Source organism: Rattus norvegicus, chromosome 14 (genome assembly GCF_036323735.1).
Source record: "Rattus norvegicus strain BN/NHsdMcwi chromosome 14, GRCr8, whole genome shotgun sequence".
Taxonomy (NCBI): Eukaryota; Metazoa; Chordata; class Mammalia; order Rodentia; family Muridae; genus Rattus; species Rattus norvegicus.
In genome coordinates this window covers 14,086,465-14,110,745 of record NC_086032.1, presented here as the reverse complement: position 1 = coordinate 14,110,745, position 24,281 = coordinate 14,086,465, and the positions used below count along the sequence as shown (strand labels likewise).

The 24,281-nt window shown below is 40.1% G+C and overlaps 2 protein-coding genes across 7 annotated transcripts; one reads left to right on the top strand and one right to left on the bottom strand.

Annotated features, from left to right (window-relative positions):
* Positions 1–947: 947 nt before the first annotated feature.
* LOC120096510 (oogenesin-1-like) lies at positions 948–3,622 on the top strand. Of its 4 annotated transcripts, none has more exons than XM_039092545.1 (3): positions 948–1,234; positions 1,695–2,285; positions 3,055–3,622. In XM_039092545.1, the coding sequence occupies exons 1-3, from the start codon at positions 948–950 to the stop codon at positions 3,620–3,622; spliced, it is 1,446 nt and encodes a 481-aa protein (XP_038948473.1). The 4 variants fall into 4 exon arrangements, with proteins under 4 accessions (XP_038948473.1, XP_038948472.1, XP_063129937.1 ...); XM_039092544.1 differs by having other exon boundaries at positions 1,692–2,285; XM_063273867.1 differs by having other exon boundaries at positions 1,692–1,812; positions 3,055–3,189.
* A 9,940-nt stretch (positions 3,623–13,562) lies between these two features.
* Pramel36 (PRAME like 36) lies at positions 13,563–16,199 on the bottom strand. Of its 3 annotated transcripts, none has more exons than XM_003751332.3 (3): positions 15,913–16,199; positions 14,876–15,463; positions 13,563–14,100 (listed from the first exon to the last, which is right to left on the bottom strand). In XM_003751332.3, exons 1-3 carry the CDS (start codon positions 16,197–16,199, stop codon positions 13,563–13,565), a joined length of 1,413 nt encoding a protein of 470 aa, XP_003751380.1. The 3 variants fall into 3 exon arrangements, with proteins under 3 accessions (XP_003751380.1, XP_003751381.1, XP_063129935.1); XM_063273865.1 differs by having other exon boundaries at positions 13,918–14,100; positions 15,343–15,463; XM_003751333.3 differs by lacking the exon at positions 14,876–15,463.
* Positions 16,200–24,281: the final 8,082 nt, after the last annotated feature.

Genomic DNA, 24,281 nt, shown 5'->3' with positions numbered 1-24,281 from the left:
TCCCTCATCCTTTAGCACCACCTTCCCTGGGGAAACAAGCCTTCATGGGACCAAGCCTCCCCTCGCATTCATGCAAGATAAGGCAATGCTTTGCTGCCTGTTTATCTGGAATTATGAATTCACCTGTACTCTTTGGTTGGTGGTTGCTCTGTTGGAGCTCTGAGTGGTTAAGTTAGTTGATCTTGTTGTTATTCCTATGAGTTTTCAAGCTGATTCAGCTCCTTCGGTTCCTCACTATCTCTCCAATTGCGATTCCCAAGTTCAGTAAAGTTGGTTGCCTGTGAGTGTCTGCAATTGTCTGAGGCAGGTGGTGGCACAGCCTTTCAGAGGACAGCCATACCGGGCTCCTGTGTAAGCACAGCTTAGCATTAGCAATAATGATGGGATTTGATGTCTGTTGATGGGATGGATCCCAAGGTAGGTGGTCTCTGGATGGCCTTTCTTTCAGTCTCTAATCCATTTTTTGCCCCTGCTTTTTCTTTAGACAGTAAATTCTAGGTTACACATTTTGAGATGGGTTAGTGTCTCCATTCTTCAACTGGAAGCCATGTCTATTCACTGGTGGTGGTCTCTTCAGGTTTATCCTCCCCTCTCATGCATATTTAAGCTACTGTCATCCACATGGGTCCTGGGAGTTTCTCCCTTTTTACTGTCTCTCTTTCATTCTTTCATTTTTAAAAGAAATGGTCACACTTAATATATTTTGAGCAGAAAATTATATACACATTTGAGTGATCAACACTCTCCCATGATTTCACTGTGGGAGTCTGTCTTTATATGACCAGTTTAGGATGAAGAGGTAAAATGATGTCTCTAACACTCCCAGAGAAGAAACTCAGAATCTTAAATGTTGTTGTGTTTGTGAAGAAGTTTCACAATCTTTCTCTAGAAAATATATTTTTTGCTAACTCCTTCCCCAGGAGCTTTCCTATTGGAGACCTTAGAAGATGAGTATTCCGACCCCACTCACACTCCAGATGCTGGCAAGACAGTCATTGCTCAGAAATGAGGATGTGGCCATATCCTCTCTGGAGGAGATGCCAAATGTGCTCTTCCCAGCACTGTTCAAGGAGGCCTTTGAGGGCAGACAAACCAAGCTTGTGAAAGAAACGGTGGCAACTTGGCCATTGCCCTGTCTCCCTGTGGGTGCATTGATGAACACTCAAAGCCTAGAAACCTTTCAAGCTGTGCTAGATGGAGTAGACATGCGACTGACAAGAAAGTTTCACCCCAGGTAGGAAATAAACAATTACCATATAAGGGATTTCATGGACTACACAATAGAGATTATTAGGGCAGTTGGCTAGGCTATAAGTTGATCAGAAGTTTCTGAAAACATCTTCATGAGGGATACATGGTTCTTGAAAGTTATTTATTTTTTCTAAGGACAGTTGAATATGGGTTATAGTTGAATGTGGACTAGAGTAAGTACAGCCTCACAGTAGAATGAGCCTATCCCTGACATTTCTACAACCACTAATGATATAACTAAGGAGAGATAAGGTTTGACTTAGTGAAAGAAAAGTAATCAAGTGAAGAGAAGGCATGGGAAAACATCTGGAGTATACCTGAGTCCAGTTTGGAGGTCAGCTGCTTAAACAGCATGTGTTTTAGCAAGGGGGAGAGATGAGTTTAGATATGTCATAAAAGTTGATTCGGAGTCTAATGACATTCATATGTTTCACCAACAGGAGAACAAAACTACAGGTTCTTGATTTGAGAAATGCACACCATGCCTTCTGGAACATATGGGCTGGTGCAGAGGAGAGCAGCTGTTCAGCAGAAAACTGGGAGGAAAAGCAAGTAGTGAAGGTCTTGCCCAGATATGCACTGAGGCGGCAGCGAGTGAAGGTCATAGTTGAATTGTGCATCTGGTCCTGCCTTGATGAAACACAAGCATATTTCTTGAAGTGGGCCCAGCAGAGAAAGGGCTCCCTACATTTCTGTTGTACACAGATGACAATCTGGGAGCTGCCACTCAGAGTTCTCAAAGAGATCTTGAATGTATTTAATCCACAACACATCACTGAATTAGAACTGAATACAGAGTGGAATCTGTCTGACCTGGCACATTTTGCTGCCTACTTTGGAAAGATGATAAATCTTCAGAAAGTCTTCCTGGCACCCCTCCACAAGATGACCCTCTCTAATAGCACTGAAACAAGAGACAGAGAAACCAAGTGTATCAAGAAGTTTATATCTCAGTTCTCCAAATTCAATTGCCTCCAGCATCTCTGCATGTTCTGCGTCCATTTTCTTAGAGATCACATGAATCAAGTCCTAGGGTAAGTAAGAACATAGACCTAGGTCAGATAGCAAAGCAAATCTGTCTCTCTTATCTTAAGGATTAGTGGCGCATAACGCCAACAGTCACTACTAGGAACAAACATTCAGAGACTCATAAGACTCAGGATTTTATATCCTGTTTTCATGTATACTGAGCTACAAAAGGTAAATTTTACGAGTGAAATCAGTGTTTCAAATAAGCATTTATGAATTAGAGAATTGATTTGGCGTTAAGATAGGTAGTAGGAGTGGATTATAATTTTTCCAGGGATTATATTCTGGATTTGGAGGACTAGGTAGCATAGTTTGAACCTGAGCTATATGCTTAAATGTAAGAGAACAGCCTTGTCTCCCAATTTCCATGGGTGAAAACTTTGGAACACAAGTAGCACTGGATGAATGGGACAGGGGGTACAGCTTGTGCTGTAATTGAGAGCACAGGTGACTTCAGAAGGAAGGATAGAATCCATATTCATTGAGCACATAGTAAATATCGAGATGCTGTCAGGACTTTATGTTGATGGAAGTACTTCTGTGTGCTTTCTGGACTTATGAGGTAAACTGCTTTTCAGTGTGAGAGTGAAGTCAGTGGATGAACTGTGGGCTGGGCATGACTGAGGTATTTACATCAGGAAGCATCATAACTGATGTCCTTGATCATTTAGTCAAACTGACCATAAGGCACCTGGATCCTTCTATCACTCTGTACATTCCAGCCAAATCTCTAAAACACTATTACCCATAACTAACCTCCTGTTCTATCCCTAGGTGCCTGATGACTCCCTTGGAGACTCTTTCAATCACATACTACCTAATTTCACAGAAAGACTTGGATTCCCTATCCCGCAGTCAAAGCCTTTTTCAGCTCAAACATCTGGATTTGAGAGGAGTGGTCTTATGTGATCTGGATATTATGCCTCTGAGAGGTCTCCTAGAGAAAGTGGCAGACACTCTTGAGACTCTGGATTTGCAGTGGTGTAGGATGACTGACTCCCAACTCTATGCCCTCCTACCTGCCCTCAGACATTGCTGTCAGCTCACCATGGTCAACTTCTACAGCAATAACTTCTCCATGCACATTCTCAAGGACCTTTTGCAGCACACAATCAACTGGAGCAGGATCAATGTGGAACAATATCCTGCCCCTCTGGAGTGCTATGATGACTCGGCTCAAGTTTCTGTAGAAAGATTTGCCCTACTTTGTCCTGAGCTCATGGACACACTCAGGGCAATAAGGCAGCCCAAGAGCATCTCCTTTGCTACAGATACCTGCCAAAGATGTGGTGAGTGCTGTGTCTATCACAATGGGTCCAGACTTTGTTGTTGCTGGCAGTAAATTGGGAAATAGGACTTCCATATTTGAATAAACAAGAGACTTGAGACACATCTCTCATCTGGGTCCTAAGAGGCTATGGCTTCTGACAGTGCTCAGATGGTTGAAAATAAAATGATGTACAGTGACTGGAATCTTGAAGGCTAAGCTGGACATGGGGAACAGACAAATGTGGAGCTCTGTGAAGAGAGCATGTGGAGATTCAGGTGTGTCTGTTGAGCTCAATTGGTGAGCAATAGGCTGCTTTGCTCTGGTATCCAGTGTTTGAGCTCCTGCACCAAGAGTGAGTGAGGGGAAATTAGGAGTTTGTCAATATACATCATTGATTTCTGCATTAATTGCATGTATATTTGTGTTCTATTTGAATGCTTTCATGACCGAAAAAGGCATCAGAACCCGAAGATGGTTTGAGCTGCCAGATGGTTATCCAGAATTGAACTCAGGTTGTCTAATAGGTCAACGAGGAATCTTAATTACTGAGCCATGATCCCTTGTTGCCCATATTTGACACTGGAAATAGTACTCCTGGATACATAATCACAAGAAAACTGGTGGATTTTTGTTTTGCTTTGTTTTCTTTTGTTTGTTTTTGCATAAAAGCTTACCAGTTCAGCATTCTTTAATTTGTTGCCTTTCAGATGTTTTGTGCACATGAGTATGTTGATGACTTACAAATTGGTTTATTTTTTAAGATAATCACTAAGTAGATCTGCTAAAGCAATACCAATGCCCTGAGTCATTCCATGAAATGTCTGGATGTGCTTTACTTCATACAGTGTTTGTCTATCCATTCATTGGATTTGTGAACCACATTAAAAAGAGTGTAATAATACCTAACAGTTATCTCAGCAGCCTACAGGTTGAGCCTTCAGAGCAGAAATTCAATATCACTCTATCTACTTATTTCAATACCTAATATAACATTCAAGAAACTTCTCCTAAACAGGCAGCTAGAGTTCCTCTGCACTTTCCTTCTCGTCTCTCTTGACTTTATCTTATCCCTGCTCTGGAATAGAACAAAAGCTGTGCAACATGAGTAAATAAAAGTCAAAATAATAAAAATTTGAAGGATTTTTTATAGTATAATCTTTAAGCATATATTGATAAGAGAGGAGAACAAAAAATGTACAGAGGATGGGAGATAAGAATCTAAAATAAATATAACCTTCCCTAGTTATTTCTGTAGGGTCATGTCTGAAAGAAACTACATTCTTTGTACATTATACATATACTAATTATATTTTCTAAGTGCATACTAACCATACCCACCAAGCTTAACAACAATCCTCACAAGTTTTCTTAGAGCAAAACAATTGGGTGGTTCGTTATTTTTTAATGTTATTAAAAGTGTTCCCTGAAAATATAAGGTGCTAACTTGTTTCAGGGAGAACTTGTTACTATTGAGGTTCAGTGGACAAATATTAAATGTTAAACATAGCGAGCTCCCTATTCATCATTTTATTTGACTTTCATTAATTCATTTATTCACTTTACCACCTGATCACATCTTTCGTTTGCTTTACTCCCAGTCTTACCCTTTGATGATTTTCCCTCATTTCCTGCTCCCATTCTTCCCAGAGAAGGACAGGCACCCAGGCCACACCCAGGCTAGGTATCATACTGCTCTGTCACACAAAGTTGCATGAGGACTAAATGCATCCTCTCCCACTGAGGCCAAACAAGGCAGCCCAGCTAGGGGAAAAGTTTCCAAAGAAATGCAACAAAGTTCAATATGAGACAACCCCTGTTCATGCTTGCAAATGTTGAGGGAAATGGTATAGAGAGGGACTTCTCAGCCTAGAGCTGGTTGATAACACACAAGCCAAGCACCATTTTTATTGTGTGTTAGTCCTGCCCTCTGCTGGACAAGTGATTGACATCTGTCACAGGATTTCTTCAAAGCCTTAAGTTTCCTAGTATCTGCACTCCCAGCCAGGAAGAATCATTGTACAAAAGAACATGGATTTTCTGAAGCAGAAAAATCATAGTCCATTGATAGCTGCATTCTATAGAATTGAGAAGCTCTTATGGAAGCTGAGTCATCCAAGGGGAGGAAGGCATTGTGCTCATGCAGTTAAACTGATCAGTGCAGCATTGACAAGCTTGATGTGACTGATGCCATGAGGAACAGATGCAACTGTGTGACCTTCAGCAATTCTTGACCTGGAGTCCCACAAGAAAAGAGAATTACACATCGGACATCAAGGTTAAATGGGAGTATTAACAAACCCTCCTGGAGAAGGAAGAAAAGAAAAATCAGACTCACTGGAGACCATGTCCTAATCTGTCAGGAGTAGCCATAATGTGAGGACAGCTACACAAATTTAGAGACACTGAAACTCAGAGGTGTGTTTTGCAAAAACCTCAGGAAAACTTGAGCTGCTCCTTACCTTTGCTGCATGCAGTCTTTCTTTGTTCTGCTTCCCGACTCTTTGTATGGGGAGGAGTGGTAAATAAATGTTACTTTTCAATCGTCCCAGGAAAGACAAAAACAAAATTATTCTCAAGAACAGGCAAACATCACCAGTTTTGTGCCTTTTTCAAAGGTTTTGAGCAAAATGTAAACTTTCATTAAATTGACAAGGTAGGATAGGATTGTTAAACATTGATGGCAGACCAGATAACATACCTCCTTAAAGGAGGAAGGACTGACAGAGAAGCAAATGACAGGCAAATGCTGTGGGAGGGGACCTCTGTCCCTTTCTTCAAAATTGGGCAGAAAACATATTTACCAAGAGGGAGTACCTGGACTCCACAGGAGAAAAGGCGAAACAACTCAACAGTGAAGCCACCATTACTTGTACTAAGAAATTTACAATCAGTACTATAGGAATGAATGCATAATCAGTGGTTTGGGCAGGTATGTGGAGGAGGTATATTCCTAATCATAGAGGTAAGGTAATTCTCAATTTTAGAGTCAACACAAATTGTCTGTGCTCATCAACTAAACAGGTGGAAACCTGAGTTCTCTCAGCTCTCATTGTCTCAAAGGACAAGTACACCATCACAGTTGTGCACATCTGCATCCCTAATCCTAAAATCTTTTGAACCCTTTTTAGAGTGTCCACAGGAGTCTCTATACCACAGCAACTCTTCTCCCAGAGCCTGTGCTGCTAAGGGAGTGTCACATGACTTAATCTCACAGTCACAGACACCAGAGGGACAGATTCTTAGGCAGACATAAGGAATTGATGACTGTACCCTCTATAGAGATATCTGCTGCACTATCGTCAAGTCTAATAATGGAGTAATTGATCATGCACTGAAATACAAACAGCAATTTTTCAACTCTGCCCAAACAGGAAGTTTGTATTACAGTTTGTTTTTGTTGTTGTTTTGTTTTATATATACATGTATATATGTATATATACGTATATATGTGTATATATGTGTATATATGTATGTATATACACATATATATACATATACATATACATATATATATTCTAGAAGACTAAGGAAGACGAGTTACCAAAAAAAGCGACCTTACCTTCGGAAAGTCTTCATTTTATTAAAGATATTACTAAACAAGTGTCTTCCCCAAACCCTCCTTCTATCTGCAATATTTTATGTCAAAGATAATGAACTATAAGATGATGCTTAGTGTAGAGGCTGAATCATCTGTGAAGGTATGCATATGATGCTGCCTTTAGCTTTGGAGATCTGAATGCCTGTTCTCAAGTTATTGAAACATTTAGAAGTCTGAGGAGCTATGGCCTTGCTGGGGGAGGGTTGCCACTAGGAATATGTTTTTTTTCCCTTTTCTTTTTTCGGGGCTGGGGACCGAACCCAGGGCCTTGCACTTGCTAGGCAACCGCTCTACCACTGAGCTAAATCCCCAACCCCAAGGAATATGTTTTAATTTCAAAAAAAAAGAAGAAAGAAATGGTGGTGTGTATGTGGAGACCACCCTTTGGTTAATAGCATTGTCTACACTTTCAGAGGACTTGTCTCAATTTGCATCACTATAAATAGTACATGATTCAGCATTTCACTTCTGGGCATGAACGCAGAGGATTCAATACCCGACTACAGAGGTGCTCTACATCCCAATGTTTATTGCTGCTCTCTTCACTATAGCACTAAATTACACTCCAACTATTTATATATCAACATATGGTAAAAGAAAGTTTGATATGAACACAAAATAGAATAGTATTCAGCTCTAAAGAAGAATTAAGTTATAAAATATGCAGAAAATGCAGAAAAATGGAAGGACAAACCCTAAGAGAGATCATCCAATCTCATAAAGAAAGAAAAATGCAGATTCTCTTTCATAGGTGGAATCTCCCCAAACATGTAAATGACTAGTCATGTAGATATAGTCTAATCAGTAGAAACAAGGACAAAAGGACTAAATACTAGGGGATCAGAAAAGACAGAATGGTGTTGATTGACATAAGTTGTGAAAGAGGATCTACATCCAATGATTCTTCTCATTCAATTCTGTCATGGGATTTTCAGGTTGGGTGGTAGATAAGTGCACTAGGTCGAATTCCCTACTGAGAGTACAGAATCAGTTATGAATCTGCACACATCAGAATGTCTGTTCTTAATGTGTAGAAATTTATGAAGATGTCTTGACTTTGAGAGTTCTTGACTTTGGTATTTGGATTTGTCAGCACCTTTTTTAGAGTAAAGGATATATTTTATTTTTGGGAATATATTACATCTCTCTCTTCCTTTTTATCACTCCTTCTTAACTTTCCCATATTACCCTCACAACACCACACACACAAACACACACACACACACACACACACACACACACACACATAAACAAACAATTCCAGCAGTTTTTAATATTAAAAATAGTTTCTTAAGAATAAGCCCCAATTTATACAACCTTCAGCCCTCCGCACTGGACTAGAAATATAGTTTCAATCGAACACCAACCAAATTGTTCATTCAAATCCACAATTAGCTGTGACCTGAAGGCCTCCCCTATAAAATGTTTTTTATTGGATATTTTTAGTTTATATTTCAAGTTGAATACTGTTACACAGTTTCTTTTCCATAAACACACTATCCCATTCCTACATACCCTTCCTCTATGAGGGTATTTCCCCACCCATGGTTAGCTTTTATCAGTAATTTGATAGTTATGAATTGTAATATAAATGTCTGATGTACACTATATTTAATATGGGACTCCAATAGAGTCCTGAACCACAAGGTGAGAGCCAATGATTTAGTGGATTGACAGAAGAAAATTTGGCAGCAGATATTAGTCATTTTAACCTCATTAAAATTTCACTATGTGATTCTAAAAGCTCTTCACCAGAAGGGATTTCTGTCTGCACAGGAGATTTGGTCAGACTCTCCCTTATGACCCTCAGGCAAGAATGGTCACACAGGAGATCAGGAACCAGTGCTCCTGTTTGGCATTTCTGGCCCGATAACTGTGGACATTACTAGAAGTGTTGTTCTGGGTCCGTGATCACCAAATGCTCAGTCAACACATTATCTCCTGTCCTGATAACTTGTTTAATTGGCTTATGGCTCACACTTGACTTTTTAGGTCAATCAGGTCTCAGACTCTTAGCCTTAGTCCCTCCCCTAACAATTGCTGTCATCAGAAACCTCACAAGGATCACCTTAAGAAAGCGTTTGATTTAGCCAACTGTTCTCGGGATGCTCTCCAGCATGGTATTGTGGGAAACAGGGGAGAGACCTGGTAACAGTGCATCCAAACAGGAAGCAGAGACAGATAAATGTGGTGCTCAGCTTCATTTTTCTTTTTAATTCATGACTGGACTCTACAACATTAGATGATGCCACTCCCATTATAGTAAGTTCACATTCCTGCTCAGGCACGGGTTTTCAGAAACAGTCACATGTGAGTTTGGATAGCAATTCTAAATCCCATCAACCAATTTAGCCATGTCACTGAATTTAAACACCAAAAGTAGACCAGTGGATGTTGTGATTGGCATTGGGAGGATGTGTAAAGTTTTTCCAAAACTAAATGTCAATTAGGCAGGCTCTAATCACCTAACAGAGAGGCCTCTGGGAATTCAGGAGACTTAGTTTATGGATTGAGTTAAAGTTTGAAAGTTTGTAAGTTTGAATACTACATACTAAAAAGTGCAACTTGCTCTCACCTGTGGGTATTCCATTCCCTGACTTTCAAGGGTCTTGAGATATCAACTACTTGGAAATATCTTATGGCTTTCATCACAGTCTTGCATCTTTCCTCCACCTTCACTGAAAACACCTAGTATTCTACTCTGGGTCTTAAGAAAAATTAAGGGGTTTGGGGTTGGTGGAGCACACCTTGAAAATCAGCATCCTGAGACAGACAGGTAGGCAGAGCTCTGATAGTTGTAGACCTAGCTGGTCTGCAGATTTCATGGATGGGCAAATCTACACAGAGACACTTCGTCAAAACCCAAAACAATCAAACCATTGCAACAACAAAAGAAAAATTTATATAATGGTTAACATTGTCACCTTGGTTTGCTTTAGACCCCTCAAGGAAACATGCCTGACAGAGTTGTGTAAAGAGCCATTGGACAGATGTTATACTTGGAATAATGAGGTGGTCTTTCATAGAATAAGATCATGGCCCCATATGCTGGCGTAATAAGAGAATAAGAAAGAGGGTGCAAACTGATTATGACTCTTGCTTTTCACTTCTCCCTGCTTATGAACACATGCTGACCAGTTGCCTTACTCTTGTCGCTTTGTTATCCTTACAGTGATGAACCCTATTCCCTTGAAAAGTGAGTCAAAAAAAACCTTTTACATGAAAACTGATTCTTTAAATATATTTCATCACAGCAAGTATTATTGCCCATACTAGGGATGAGGCAGATTAATTAGAGTTTCTTAAGAGTTGTTAAAGGAAAGTTACTTTCTCTTGGGCATAGAATATGGTCTGGTTTGGACCTCTGACTCTGGGGTAGCCCTGTTATTGCAATCTGTATCAAAGTTTAGAACATTCCTTTATATTATCCCTCTGTCTTACGAGTTAATTCAACTGGACCTGTCAATCACTTTACCAAGAATACCATGCCTAAGGAGAACTGGTTCACCCGAGGATTCTCAAAGATGGGAGGTGTGATTAACCCCTTAATGAGATGATGTTCTTACTTCTCCCACCCCTACCAATTGCTTAGTTCTCTGCACTGCCAAATCAGCCTATTCCCTGAGTTCTAACTCAAAGTGGTAAATTCAGTCTCTAAACTTTTCCCCACCAAATCCTGTGTAAATTCTCAATGTGCTTGCTGAGATTCTCTGTACTTTTTGCCTTTGGCTTCTATAGACCCCCCACCTGTCTTTTTCTATGGTGTGTGCAGACCTCCGCTGCTCTTCCTTACTGTACAGACATGACTCTCCCTCATTATCTCCTTCCTCAACTGGTACCTTCTGTTATTTACAGCTTACCTGTCTTCCTCTCAGACTCCAATAAGATGATAGAAGTGAGTCCTTCAGAATTTCTTCATACATTCTTTTTAATATACTTCATCTCCGTGAGAAGGGCTGTGGAGGAATTCCTGGGAAGCTGCTCACTTTCCAGAGGCTGGCCTACTGGCATTCAGTGACATAGGGAAGATGGAATGCCTCAGGCAGGAGACTGGACATTCCTGACTTGGAGAAGCTTTAGTGCATTAAATAATTCTAATTTGTCTCTCCACACATGTCCCACTGAACAACTTGTCACTAACAATTTAAACAGAATCTAATGCACTAAATGATATTTTTAAACTTTATAATGTATTAAAGTTAAGGACCCAATTACCATCAATCAAAGGGATTTAGAATGTTTTCAGATGCCATCTGAGACAAGTATGAGAGTGCTCAGCTTTCTTAAAACCACTGCCTAACGTTTCCATCAATGTAAATATTTTAAATTTTTACCAATATGTCTAAGAACTGCTTTAAATTAAAACATCTTTGAATTATTACCATAAGAAATTCATGAAACTGCTTCCATATTTAAAGATCATATTGTTTCCCACATTTCTTTCTTTTCCCTTTCATCACTTGTGCAAAGGAGCATTTCTGTAGTATTTGACTTAATTTTCTATCTAGCCACTTTGTTGAGGGTGTTTATCAGCTGAAGCAGCTCTCTGATAGAGGTTGGAGTGTCTTTTACTTATACTCTGAATTCTTTTGTGAATAGAGATACTTTGAGTTCCTCCTGTCCAAAATGCTTCCCCAAAATTGGCATTAGTTGTCATAGAGCTCTTGCTAGGACATTAAATTCTATATTGAAGAGATAGGGAGATAGTTGACTTCCTTGTCTTGTCCCTGGTTTTAGTCAAATTTCTTTACCTTTCTTTCTATTGATTTTGAGATTAGTTGTCAGCTTGCTGTATATTGACTTTCCTATCTATACATTTATGCCTTTATTTCTGGTCTATAAAACAGTTTTATCATGAAGGGGTACTAGATTTTGTCAAAGCATATTTCAGCATCTAATGAGATGACCATTTGGACTTTTCTATCTGTTTGTATATATGATGTTGTATACTGCTGTATTTTCCAATGTTGAACCATCACTGCATCCAAGGGATGAAGCCTACTGTATCAAGATAGATAATATTCTTGATGTGTATATGGAGTTAAATTCGCAATGTTGTATATAGAATTTTGTATCAATATTGAAATGGAAAATTGGTCTGAAATTCTATCTATTTTTTTTTGAGTCACAGTTCTGTGGTCTGTGCATTTGCATGACTGTGGGCTCAAAAAATAAATAGATAAAAAAATAGGAAGACAGATAGAGGATGTCCTAATACAAATGCCTAGTACTTTTCTGTCTTCCAGGCTGGAGATCTCAAACTAGAACCCAGAGGAAATTAGGCTATCACTCACTAATTAAACTCAATGGAAATATCTGAAAGTCCACATACTCTTTTCCTTGTATGAGAAATAACATTGAGACACACAAAATTCAAGCAAGCAGACTTCTACTGAACATCTCCACTCTAGATAATTAGTTTATTTTTTAAGTCTTTGTTAAATCATGGGTTTATTCCAAGACTTTCTCAATTAAGTGTGTATACATATATTCTGCATATTGGGGATATTAAAGCTGGGATCCGCAGAGGCCTGAAAAAGGGCTTACCTCCTGAAACCTGAGTTATAGCTGAGAGCCACCTGATGGTATTACTTCTGAAAAAAAAATCTTTGATGACCTTTTAAAGCAATATGTGCTCTGAAAACAAGAGTCATGTCCCTTAGTCTACGGCTTCTATGGCTGCTTGTTTGTTTGCTTCTTTGTTTATCTGAGGAGTATGAAAGGAGTTTATTGTGAGCAACCAGCAGCAGGTTCACTGGTACGAAGCAAGAAGGCCTGTGAAGATGACAGGTAGTCAGGCAGCCAGGGTGATGTGGAGGAAGAGGAAAGGAGTGTGAGAAACAGAGGTTGTTCGTATCACTTTTCTGTATGGCAGGCCACCTAAATTTCCATATGTGAACCACCTTAGCTGATAACTTTATCCACCTGCCCAAGATTTTGAATCCGGATATGCCTGGCACTAAATTGTACATTTTAACCCTCTCCAGATGGTATCTTTTACAGAATCCTTAAATTTAGATATTTTATTGATCTATGACAACATTAATGATATCTAAAAAAGAACACATGCTTTAGTTATTCACTGAATATTTCAGTGAAGAACAAAAAGTTGAAAAGTAAACGACAAAGACTCTAGCTACTCTGTCCAGACTACAGATCGTGAAAATGGCCAAGTTGTGTTTCTGATTCCACAAGGCCCCTGTTTCCACAGTCCACCATAGAGTTTCCTTTGTCAAGCTTAGCTTCCAAGACCCCAGTCTCTGTACATGATTTTTGTTTTCACCTATCTAAACAGTGTCAGAAATCACTATCAGTGAGCACCTCAGGTTAGAGTTGTGTCAGAATCCTGTCATTTATTCATTTCTAGTAGTCGTCTACCCATGTTCACAGCCGGCAACTACAACTTCTGTTCTCTCATCCATAGACACACTGCATACCACATTTGTGGCACATATTTGTAGCAAAAGAAATGATCTTGAGCTGCCTTATTGTCCCAAGTGTATCTATGAGCTCCAGACAAAGTTGGGCAAACCTTTCTCTGCAGACATGAGCTAACTCATCATAGCACTCCAGAGGGGCAGGGTATTGTTCCACATTGATCTTGCTCCAGGTGGCAGTGTGCTTCAAAAAGTCCTTTAGGATGTGCATGGAGAAGTCATTGTTGTAGAAGTTGATCTTGGCCACCTGACAGCATTGTGTGAGTGCAGGTAGGAGGGCATTGAGCTGGTAGTCTTTCATTCTACACCCCTGCAAATCCAGAGTCTGAATTTTATCTGCCACTTTCTCCACGAGACTTCTCAGAGGCATAATATCCAAAGAACTTAAGGTTACACCGCTCATCTCCAGATGTTTTAGGTGAAAGAGGCTCTGACAGCAAGAGAAGGAATCCAAGTCTTTCTGTGAAATTCGGTAGTGCTTGATGGAGAGTTTCACCAAGGGTGTCATCAGGCTCCTAGAAATAAAGAAGACAAGAACATTAACTCTTGTAAATGGTGATAGAATTTTTGGGGTGGGGTTTATGAAATCAAAGAAGGAACCAAGGTGACCAAATATCAAAGATATTATCTAAGAGGTATCCTTTTAAAATCAGTCCATTCACACCCACAGCTGATCTGTTGCTCTCAGTCTCAAGCAGAGAAGCAATTTATCCTACAGGACCATGCTATAAGAGGAAAAAGTTCTATGCTAAAAGATTCCTGACAGTATCTAGGGAAATTATTTGTAGACTCACTCTTAGATGCATTCCATCCTAGGCTCTGAACACTCAATTTACTCTTCCTTTACAGGCCCAAACATTTCCTTATGCCCAAGTCACTCAGTCCTATGCCGCTCAAAACCCTTACTCATGGGAATTTAGGGAAAGATAGAAGGCTGTTCCCACAGAACCCCATACAGAGCTCCCCTCCTCACTTTGCTTCTGAGTCCTGCCACTCTTAACTACATGCCCATTTTCACTTTCTCTATCTGGGCTGTTGGTTACCTACAATTCCAAAAAGAATTACACACCCTCCTGACCAGATATGAACTATTGCATAACTTCCTTCAAACCTCTACTTCAGAAGAGCTCATTTGTGACTTTGAATCACTACACACAACTTCCACATTCTAAAGACTCCCAAAATGATTGTTCCTATTGAGTCACTTAAAAACTACCTGCACCATTAAACCTTAAAATGGAAAAGGAAAATTTGCTCTGCTGCGTAACGCAGCCCTCCATCCTTACTTACCTGAAGACCTGATTCATGTGGTCTCTAAGAAAATGGACACCACACAAGGAGAGATGCTGGAGACAATTGAATTTTGAGAACATAGAAATGAAACCCTTGACACACTTGTCCTCTCTCTCTCCTGTTCTATTGGCAATCTTGAATACATTCTTGTAGAGGGGTGCCAGGAGCAGTTTGCGAAGATTTCTCATTTGCCCAAAGAAGGAAGCAAACTGGGCCAGCTGGAAGACATTCCACTCAGTGTTCAGTTCCAATTCGATGTGCTCTGGGTGAAAGACATTCAAGATCTCTCTGATAAAGTCCATAGGCATAGCCCAGATCTTCAGTTTCATACAGCAGAAATACAGGAAGCCATTTCTCTGCTGGGCCCACTTCAAAAAGCATGCTTGTGCTTCATCAAGACGGGGCCTGAAGCACAGCTCAGTTACCACCTTCAGTTTGTGCCTCAGTGCATATCGGGGAAGGACCTTCACTACCGGATTTTCATCCAAGGACTCTGAAGAACAGCTGCCATCCTCTTCATCAGCCCATATGTGCCAGAACATGTGGTGCACATTCCTCAGGGCCAGAAACTGAAATTTTCGCTTGCTGAGGGTGAAAAAGGTGAAATATTGGCAGAAATGACAAGACCTTCAGTCAGTTTGCACTACAGGACTCTAAACTCCATTCTCCCCTACCCTGCCAAGGTGTAGGATTTATGCAACAAGAGTACAATGTGCACACACATTCTATGGAAGCTTTCCCTGAGCTTAATTTGTATGCATGATATCTTTCTTTCCAACAAGATGCTCGTAGGTTTTCCTTAGACCCATAATTAGTGGTTATGGGAATACCAGTGTTAGGTGCATTCTACAGTGAGGCTACCTATCTATTGAAAACCTTAATCCAGAGAAAACTCTCCTTACTCCAATCAACCAGTAGATTTCAAGGCTTCTGTATCAGAGTCTGAAGATCGCATCAAAAAACACTCTGCTAGAATCCATAATCTTTAAAGTCTAATTCCTGTGTTCCCTTCTACAGTACTTCGTACTCCTTACCTGTGGTGAATATCTCTTGTCAGTAGCATGTCTACACCTTCTAGGACAGCGTGCAAGGTTTCCAAGTTAGGGGTCTTCATCAATGCCCCAACAGGGAGACAGGGGAAAGGCCAAGTTGTCACCTGTTCCTTCATAAGCTTGCTGTGCCTGCCCTCAAAGGCCTCCTTGAACAATGCTGGGAAGAGCACTGTAGGCAGCTCCTCCAGAAAGGATATGATCACAGCCTCATTTCTCAGCAGAGTCTGCCTTGCCAGCTTCTGGAATGTGGGTGGGCTCTGAACACTCATCCTCTAAGTGTTCCAGAAAGAAGGCTCCTGGGAAAGAAGTCAGAAAAGAATATAATTTCAAGACAAAGTTTGTAAAAAATTCTTCACTATCATACCAACCTTTGAGCTTCTGACTTACGTCTCTGGCAATGGTACAGACAACAATCTACCTCTTTATCCTAAACCGGGTGTGGAGAGATAGACTCCCACAATGTTATTATGGGAGCCTTTCAATCACACAAACTGCACAGAATTTTCAGGTAAAAATGCTTTATGTATAACCCTTTCTCAAAAAAAATTAAAAAATTAACAGCACTTCTAACAAACCCATTGAACATACCAACAAACCAAAGCCTACTGATGTGGATCACTATTGATTCCCAGAAATCAGGATGAAGTCAGTACATTTCTGAACATTTTAGGGTTTCCTTTTCTGGGAAGAGGACCATGTCCACATGTGAGTAACTTACAAGTGGAATTCCAGCTATTCAGAGTTAAAGTAGATCAAAGATACATGGTCTCCAGGTCTACAGTGTGAGTCGCAGTTTCACAAAAAGAAATAAAGACTATCATTTCAGTGAGCAAAACATGAGAGAACATCTTAGTCAGAATGATCTGCCTTTCACATTACCCAGAGCCACATGGTCACTTCTAAGAGAATTTGAACAACATAGAGAATCCTTGTCTCAAAACATTATATCGAGCACACTAAGTAAATATGCAAGCTATAATAAAAAGATACCTGAGATAAGGCTAAAACTTCATTTGGAATGAAACCCAAGGTCATCAATGTGTTCCTTTCACAAGATAGAAATGAAGATTTCTCTGCTATCCTGGAGTCTAAATTTCTCTTCATCAAACTACATGACCCAAGTGAAAATCATTACATACCAGTCCAGAGAACTGCAGATAGGTCTCTGAGTCCCAGCCAAACCAGGCTGTTTTCCAGGATACATGTCTTGGAGTGTGTTCTCTGGCTCCACTGAAGCTTTTATGCACCTTCCTGCTTAACCCTCCCTATTGAAGCCACACCCTTCAAATGGGAACTGGATTTTGATTTCCTGATTTAATCTCCACCCTTAAACATCTAGAGCAAACATCCAATCATTTCATTGATTGAATCAGAAGGCGTTGTGACATACTCACCACTCATCACCAATCCTGCCCTCTGCCCCCCACAAAAAAGTTTCTTGGCTAAGTATAATCATAGCACTTGTTCTTTCACCATATAATACAACGTTTTTTGATTTGTTCCTTCATTTGCTTAAGGTTTTCTTATTTTTCAATGTGTTTCAGGGACTGGTTCATGCTCTAAAAACAAGGTTGTGCTAGAAGTCTAAGGTCTAACAATACCCATGCCTCAGAATCCTTCTTATGCTGGGATTACTGTTCTGAATTACCATATCTGGCTGATTTTATTCATGGGATCAGAGTCATCTCCACTTTGCTTCAGCTCGTTGTTTAATCTGCAGCCATTTAAAGACATAAAATAATTCAACGATATTCTTTTCCACTGGATTTGAAAGCAAACACTGCATCAGAGAAAGGAATATGTACTGAAGCTCAAGGACTGTAGTGGATGCTCTGTCAATGAACTGCGGCTGCTGCCACACAAAAGGTGGAACTGGACCATGGCTTGATCCATTACTATTGTAGCCAGAATGCTGTGTCTGTACTCAGATGGTAGGAAGTCAAGCAGTCTGGGAGTCCTGTCTCCAACTTTCTGTGCAGCATACATGATGGGGCATGCTGCTAAGCTGAAAATTGAAAGTTGGAGGTAGGAGGCTCTGTGAAAAGTCATGTTCAGTCAATTTGTAAGCTGAAGTATAGCATGAGCCTGACAAACCTGCTCTGTAAATGGACAAAAAAAAACAAAGAAAAAAGTAGCTTCTGAGGGAGATGCTGCCCTTGACACCCCAGGAAACAGAGATTTGAGGTAGGATCAACACAACAGACTTACTTGAGGGGATGATGCCTGGAGTGGAATATGGGCTATAGAGTTGCTTGACCCATATCGAGAACCTGTCAATCCTCTATTCCCATCACCTATAGGGTTGCTTGAGTTGGTCTGTGACTCCAGTTCCACCCGAATCTGAAAGCCACTTCTGACCTTCCTTGGCACCAGGCATGTGAGTGATGCCCATTCATATTTGTAGGAAAAACACCCCCTACACATAGAATAAACGTTCTTAAAGCAGTAGATCTATCTTGGGAATGTTGGCATACAAATTTAATTCCTCCACTCAGGAGTCAATGGCTGATTGATTCAGTGAACTCAGGGCTAGCCTTATCTAAATAATTAATTCCTAACCAGTGAAGCCTGTGGAGTAAGGATATGTCTTAAAATTAAACCAGAGCTGGGCAAGGGGGCACTGAGGAGACAAAGGCAGGGGGATCTTCCAGGTCCAGGCCAAATCAGTCCACAGAGTGGCTTTTGAGATAGTTGGGCCTCTTAAAAAGAGATATGCCAGACCGGATAAACAGTTCTCTGCACCCAAATCCCGTGGGAGGGAGAGCGAAACCTTCAGAGAGGCAGACACGCCTGGGAAACCAGAAGAGACTGTACTCTGCACACACATCTCGGACCCCAGAGGAAAACACCAAACGCAATCTGGAACCCTGGTGCACTGAAGCTCCCGCAAACTTCAGCGCAGATCTTCCTGGTTGCTGCCGCCGCAGAGAGCTCGTGGGCAGCACCCCGAGAGCAAATTTGAGCCTCGGGACCACAGGTAAGAACAACTTTTCTGCTGCAAGAGACCTGCCTGGTGAACTCAAGACACAGGCCCAAGGAACAGCTGAAGACCTGTAGAGAGGAAAATCTACACGCCCGAAAGCAGAACACTCTGTCCCCATAACAGGCTGAAAGAAAACAGGAAAACAGGTCTACAGCACTCCTGGCACACAGGCTTATAGGGCAGTCTAGCCACTGTCAGAAATAGCAGAACAAAGTAACACTAGAGATAATCTGATGACGAGAGGCAAGCGCAGGAACCCAAGCAACAGAAACCAAGACAACATGGCACCATCGGACCCCAATTCTCCCATCAAAACAAACATTGAATATCCAACCACACCAGAAAAGCAAGATCTAGTTTCAAAATTATATTTGATCATGATGCTGGAGGACTTCAAGAAAGACGTGAAGAACTCCCTTAGAGAAGAAGTAGAAGCCTACAGAGAGGAATCGCAAAAATGCCTGAAAGAATTCCAGGAAAATATAAATAAACAGGTAGAAGCCCATAGAGAGGAGACACAAAAATCCCTGAAAGAATTCCAGGAAAACATAAATAAACAAGTAGAAGCCCATAGAGAGGAGACACCAAAATCCCTGAAAGAATTCCAGGAAAACACAAACAGTTGAAGGAATTAAAAATGGAAATAGAAGCAATCAATAAAGGACACATGGAAACAACCCTGGATATAGAAAACCAAAAGAAGAGACAAGGAGCTGTAGATACAAGCCTCACCAACAGAATACAAGAGATGGAAGAGAGAATCTCAGGAGCAGAAGATTCCATAGAAATCATTGGCTAAACTGTCAAAGATAATGTAAAGAGGAAAAAGCTACTGGTCCAAAACATAAAGGAAATCCAGGACTCAATGAGAAGATCAAACCTAAGGATAATAAGTATAGAAGAGAGTGAGGACTCCCAGCTCAAAGGACCAGTAAATATCTTCAACAAAATCATAGAAGAAAACTTCCCTAACCTAAAAAAAGAGATACCCATAGGCATACAAGAAGCCTACAGAACTCCAAATAGATTGGACGAGAAAAGAAACACCTCCCGTCACATATAGTCAAAACGCCAAACGCACAATATAAAGAAAGAATATTAAAAGCAGTAAGGGAAAAGGTCAAGTAACATATAAAGGCAGACCTATCAGAATCACACCAGACTTTACGCCAGAAACTATGAAGGCCAGAAAATCCTGGACTGATGTCATACAGACCCTAAGAGAACACAAATGCCAGCCCAGGTTACTGTATCCTGCAAAACTCTCAATTAACATAGATGGAGAAACCAAGATATCCCATGACAAAACCAAATTTACACAATATCTTTCTACAAATCCAGCACTACAAAGGATAATAAATGGTAAAGCCCAACATAAGGAGGCAAGCTATACCCTAGAAGAAGCAAGAAACTAATCATCTTGGCAACAAAACAATGAGAAGAAAAGCACACAAACATAACCTCACATCCAAATATGAATATAACGGGAAGCAATAATCACTATTCCTTAATATCTCTCAACATCAATGGCCTCAACTCCCCAATAAAAAGACATAGATTAACAAACTGGATACGCAACGAGGACCCTGCATTCTGCTGCCTACAGGAAACACACCTCAGAGACAAAGACAGAAACTACCTCAGAGTGAAAGGCTGGAAAACAACCTTCCAAGCAAATGGTCGGAAAAGCAAGCTGGAGTAGCCATTCTAATATCAGATAAAATCAATTTTCAACTAGACGTTATCAAAAAAGATAAGGAAGGACACTTCATATTCATCAAAGGAAAAATCCACCAAGATGAACTCTCAATCCTAAATATCTATGCCCCAAATACAACGGCACCTACATACGTAAAAGAAACCTTACTAAACCTCAAAGCACACATTGCACCTCACACAATAATAGTAGGAGATTTCAACACCCCACTCTCATCAATGGACAGATCATGGAAACAGAAATTAAACAGAGACGTAGACAGAGTAAGAGAAGTCATGAGCCAAATGGACTTAACGGATATTTATAGAACATTCTATCCTAAAGCAAAAGGATATACCTTCTCCTCAGCTCCTCATGGTACTTTCTCCAAAATTGACCATATAATTGGTCAAAAAAAAGGGCCTCAACAGGTACAGAAAGATAGAAATAATCCCATGCGTGCTATCGGACCACCACGGCCTAACACTGGTCTTCAATAACAATAAGGGAAGAATGCCCACATATAAGTGGAAATTGGACAATGCTCTACTCAATGATAACCTGGTCAAGGAAGAAATAAAGAAAGAAATTAAAGACTTTTTAGAATTTAATGAAAATGAAGGTACAACATACCCAAACTTATGGGACACAATGAAAGCTGTGCTAAGAGGAAAACTCATACAGCTGTGTGCCTGCAGAAAGAAACAGGAAAGAGCATATGTCAGCAGCTTGACAGCACACCTAAAAGCTCTAGAACAAAAAGAAGCAAATACACCCAGGAGGAGTAGAAGGCAGGAAATAATCAAACTCAGAGCTGAAATCAACCAAGTAGAAACAAAAAGGACCATAGAAAGAATCAACAGAACCAAAAGTTGGTTCTTTGAGAAAATCAACAAGATAGATAAACCCTTAGCCAGACTAACGAGAGGATACAGAGAGTGTGTCAAATTAACAAAATCAGAAATGAAAAGAGAGAAATAACTACAGATTCAGAGGAAATTCAAAAAATCATCAGATCTTACTATAAAAGCCTATATTCAACAAAACTTGAAAATCTACAGAAAATGGACAATTTCCTAGACAGATACCAGGTAACCAAGTTAAATCAGGAACAGATAAACCAGTTAAACAACCCCATAACTCCTAAGGAAATAGAAGCAGTCATTAAAGGTCTCCCAACCAAAAAGAGCCCAGGTCCAGACAGTTTTAGTGCACAATTCTATCAAACCTCCCTAGAAGACCTCATACCAATATTATCCAAACTATTCCACAAAATTGAAACAGATGGATCACTACTGAATTCCTTCTATGAAGCCACAACTACTCTTATACCTAAACCACACAAAGACCCAACAAAGAAAGAGAACTTCAGACCAATTTCCCTTATGAATATTGACACAAAAATACTCAATAAAATTCTGGCGAACCGAGTCCAAGAGCACATGAAAGCAATCATCCACCATGATCACGTAGGCTTCATCCCAGGCATGCAGGGATGGTTTAATATACCGAAAACCATCAACGTGATCCATTATATAAACAAACTGAAGGAACAAAACCACATGATCATTTCATTAGATGCTGAGAAAGCATTTGACAAATTTCAACACCCCTTCATGATAAAAGTCCTGGAAAGAATAGGAATTCAAGGCCCATACCTAAACATAGTAAAAGCCATATACAGCAAAACAGTTGCTAACATTAAACTAAATGGAGAGAAACTTGAAGCAATCCCACTAAAATCAGGGATTAGACAAGGCTGCCCACTCTCTCCCTACTTATTCAATATAGTTCTTGAAGTTCTAGCCAGAGCAATGAGACAACAAAAGGAGGTCAAGGGGATACAGATCGGAAAAGAAGAAGTCAAAATATCACTATTTGCAGATGATATGATAGTATAATTAAGTGATCCCAAAAGTTCCACCAGAGAAGTACTAAAGCTGATAAACAACTTCAGCAAAGTGGCTGGGTATAAAATTAACTCAAATAAATCAGTAGCCTTCCTCTACACAAAATAGAAACAAGCCGAGAAAGAAATTAGGGAAACGACACCCTTCATTATAGACCCAAATAATATAAAGTACCTCGGTGTGACTTTAACCAAGCAAGTAAAAGATCTGTACAATAAGAACTTCAAGACACTGAAGAAAGAAATTGAAGAAGACCTCAGAAGATGGAAAGATCTCCCATGCTCATGGATTGGCAGGATCAATATAGTACAAATGGCCATTTTACCAAAAGCGATCTACAGATTCAATGCAATCCCCATCAAAATACCAATCCAATTCTTCAAAGAGTTAGACAGAACAATTTGCAAATTCATCTGGAATAACAAAAAACCCAGGATATCTAAAACTATCCTCAACAATAAAAGGACTTCAGGGGGAATCACTATTCCTGAACTCAAGCAGTATTTCAGAGCAATAGTGATAAAAACTGCATGGTATTGGTACAGAGACAGACAGATAGACCAATGGAATAGAATTGAAGACCCAGAAATGAACCCACACACTTATGGTCACTTGATTTTTGACAAAGGAGCCAAAACCATCCAATGAAAAAAAGATAGCATTTTCAGCAAATGGTGCTGGTTCAACTGGAGGTCAACATGTAGAAGAATGCAGATCGATCCATGCTTATCACCCTGTACAAAGCTTAAGTCCAAATGGATCAAGGACCTCCACATCAAACCAGACACACTCAAACTAATAGAAGAAAAACTAGGGAAGCATCTGGAACACATGGGCACTGGAAAAAATTTTCTGAACAAAACACCAATGGCTTATGCTCTAAGATCAAGAATCGACAAATGGGATCTCATAAAACTGCAAAGCTTCTGTAAGGCAAAGGACACTGTGGTTAGGACAAAACGGCAACCAACAGATTGGGAAAAGATCTTTACCAATCCTACAACAGATAGAGGCCTTATATCCAAAATATACAAAGAACTCAAGAAGTTAGACTGCAGGGAGACAAATAACCCTATTGAAAAATGGGGTTCAGAGCTAAACAAAAAATTCACAGCTGAGGAATGCTGAATGGCTGAGAAACACCTAAAGAAATGTTCAACATCTTTAGTCATAAGGGAAATGCAAATCAAAACAACCCTGAGATTTCACCTCACACCAGTGAGAATGGCTAAGATCAAAAACTCAGGTGACAGCAGACGCTGGCGAGGATGCGGAGAAAGAGGAACACTCCTCCATTGTTGGTGGGATTGCAGACTGGTACAACCATTCTGGAAATCAGTCTGGAGGTTCCTCAGAAAATTGGACATTGAACTGCCTGAGGATCCAGCTATACCTCTCTTGGGCATGTACCCAAAAGATGCCCCAACATATAAAAAAGACACATGCTCCACTATGTTCATTGCAGCCTTATTTATAATAGCCAGAAGCTGGAAAGCACCCAGATGCCCTTCAACAGAGGAATGGATACAGAAAATGTGGTATATCTACACAATGGAATATTACTCAGCTATCAAAAACAATGCTTTTATGAAATTCGTAGGCAAATGGTTGGAACTGGAAAATATCATCCTGAGTGAGCTAACCCAATCACAGAAAGACATACATGGTATGCACTCATTGATAACTGGATATTAGCCCAAATGCTTGAATTACCCTAGATGCCTAGAACAAATGAAACTCAAGACGGATGATCAAAATGTGA

Coding starts and splice junctions, on each gene's coding strand:
- LOC120096510 (XM_039092544.1), top strand. CDS start 948: ATGAGTATTCCGACCCCACTCACACTCCAGATGCTGGCAAGACAGTCA. Junction 1,235..1,691: donor ACAAGAAAGTTTCACCCCAG/GTAGGAAATAAA, acceptor TTTCACCAACAG/GAGAACAAAACTACAGGTTC. Junction 2,286..3,054: donor CACATGAATCAAGTCCTAGG/GTAAGTAAGAAC, acceptor TTCTATCCCTAG/GTGCCTGATGACTCCCTTGG.
- Pramel36 (XM_003751332.3), bottom strand. CDS start 16,199: ATGAGTGTTCAGAGCCCACCCACATTCCAGAAGCTGGCAAGGCAGACT. Junction 15,464..15,912: donor ACAAGAGATATTCACCACAG/GTAAGGAGTACG, acceptor TTTCACCCTCAG/CAAGCGAAAATTTCAGTTTC. Junction 14,101..14,875: donor CACATGAATCAGGTCTTCAG/GTAAGTAAGGAT, acceptor CTTTATTTCTAG/GAGCCTGATGACACCCTTGG.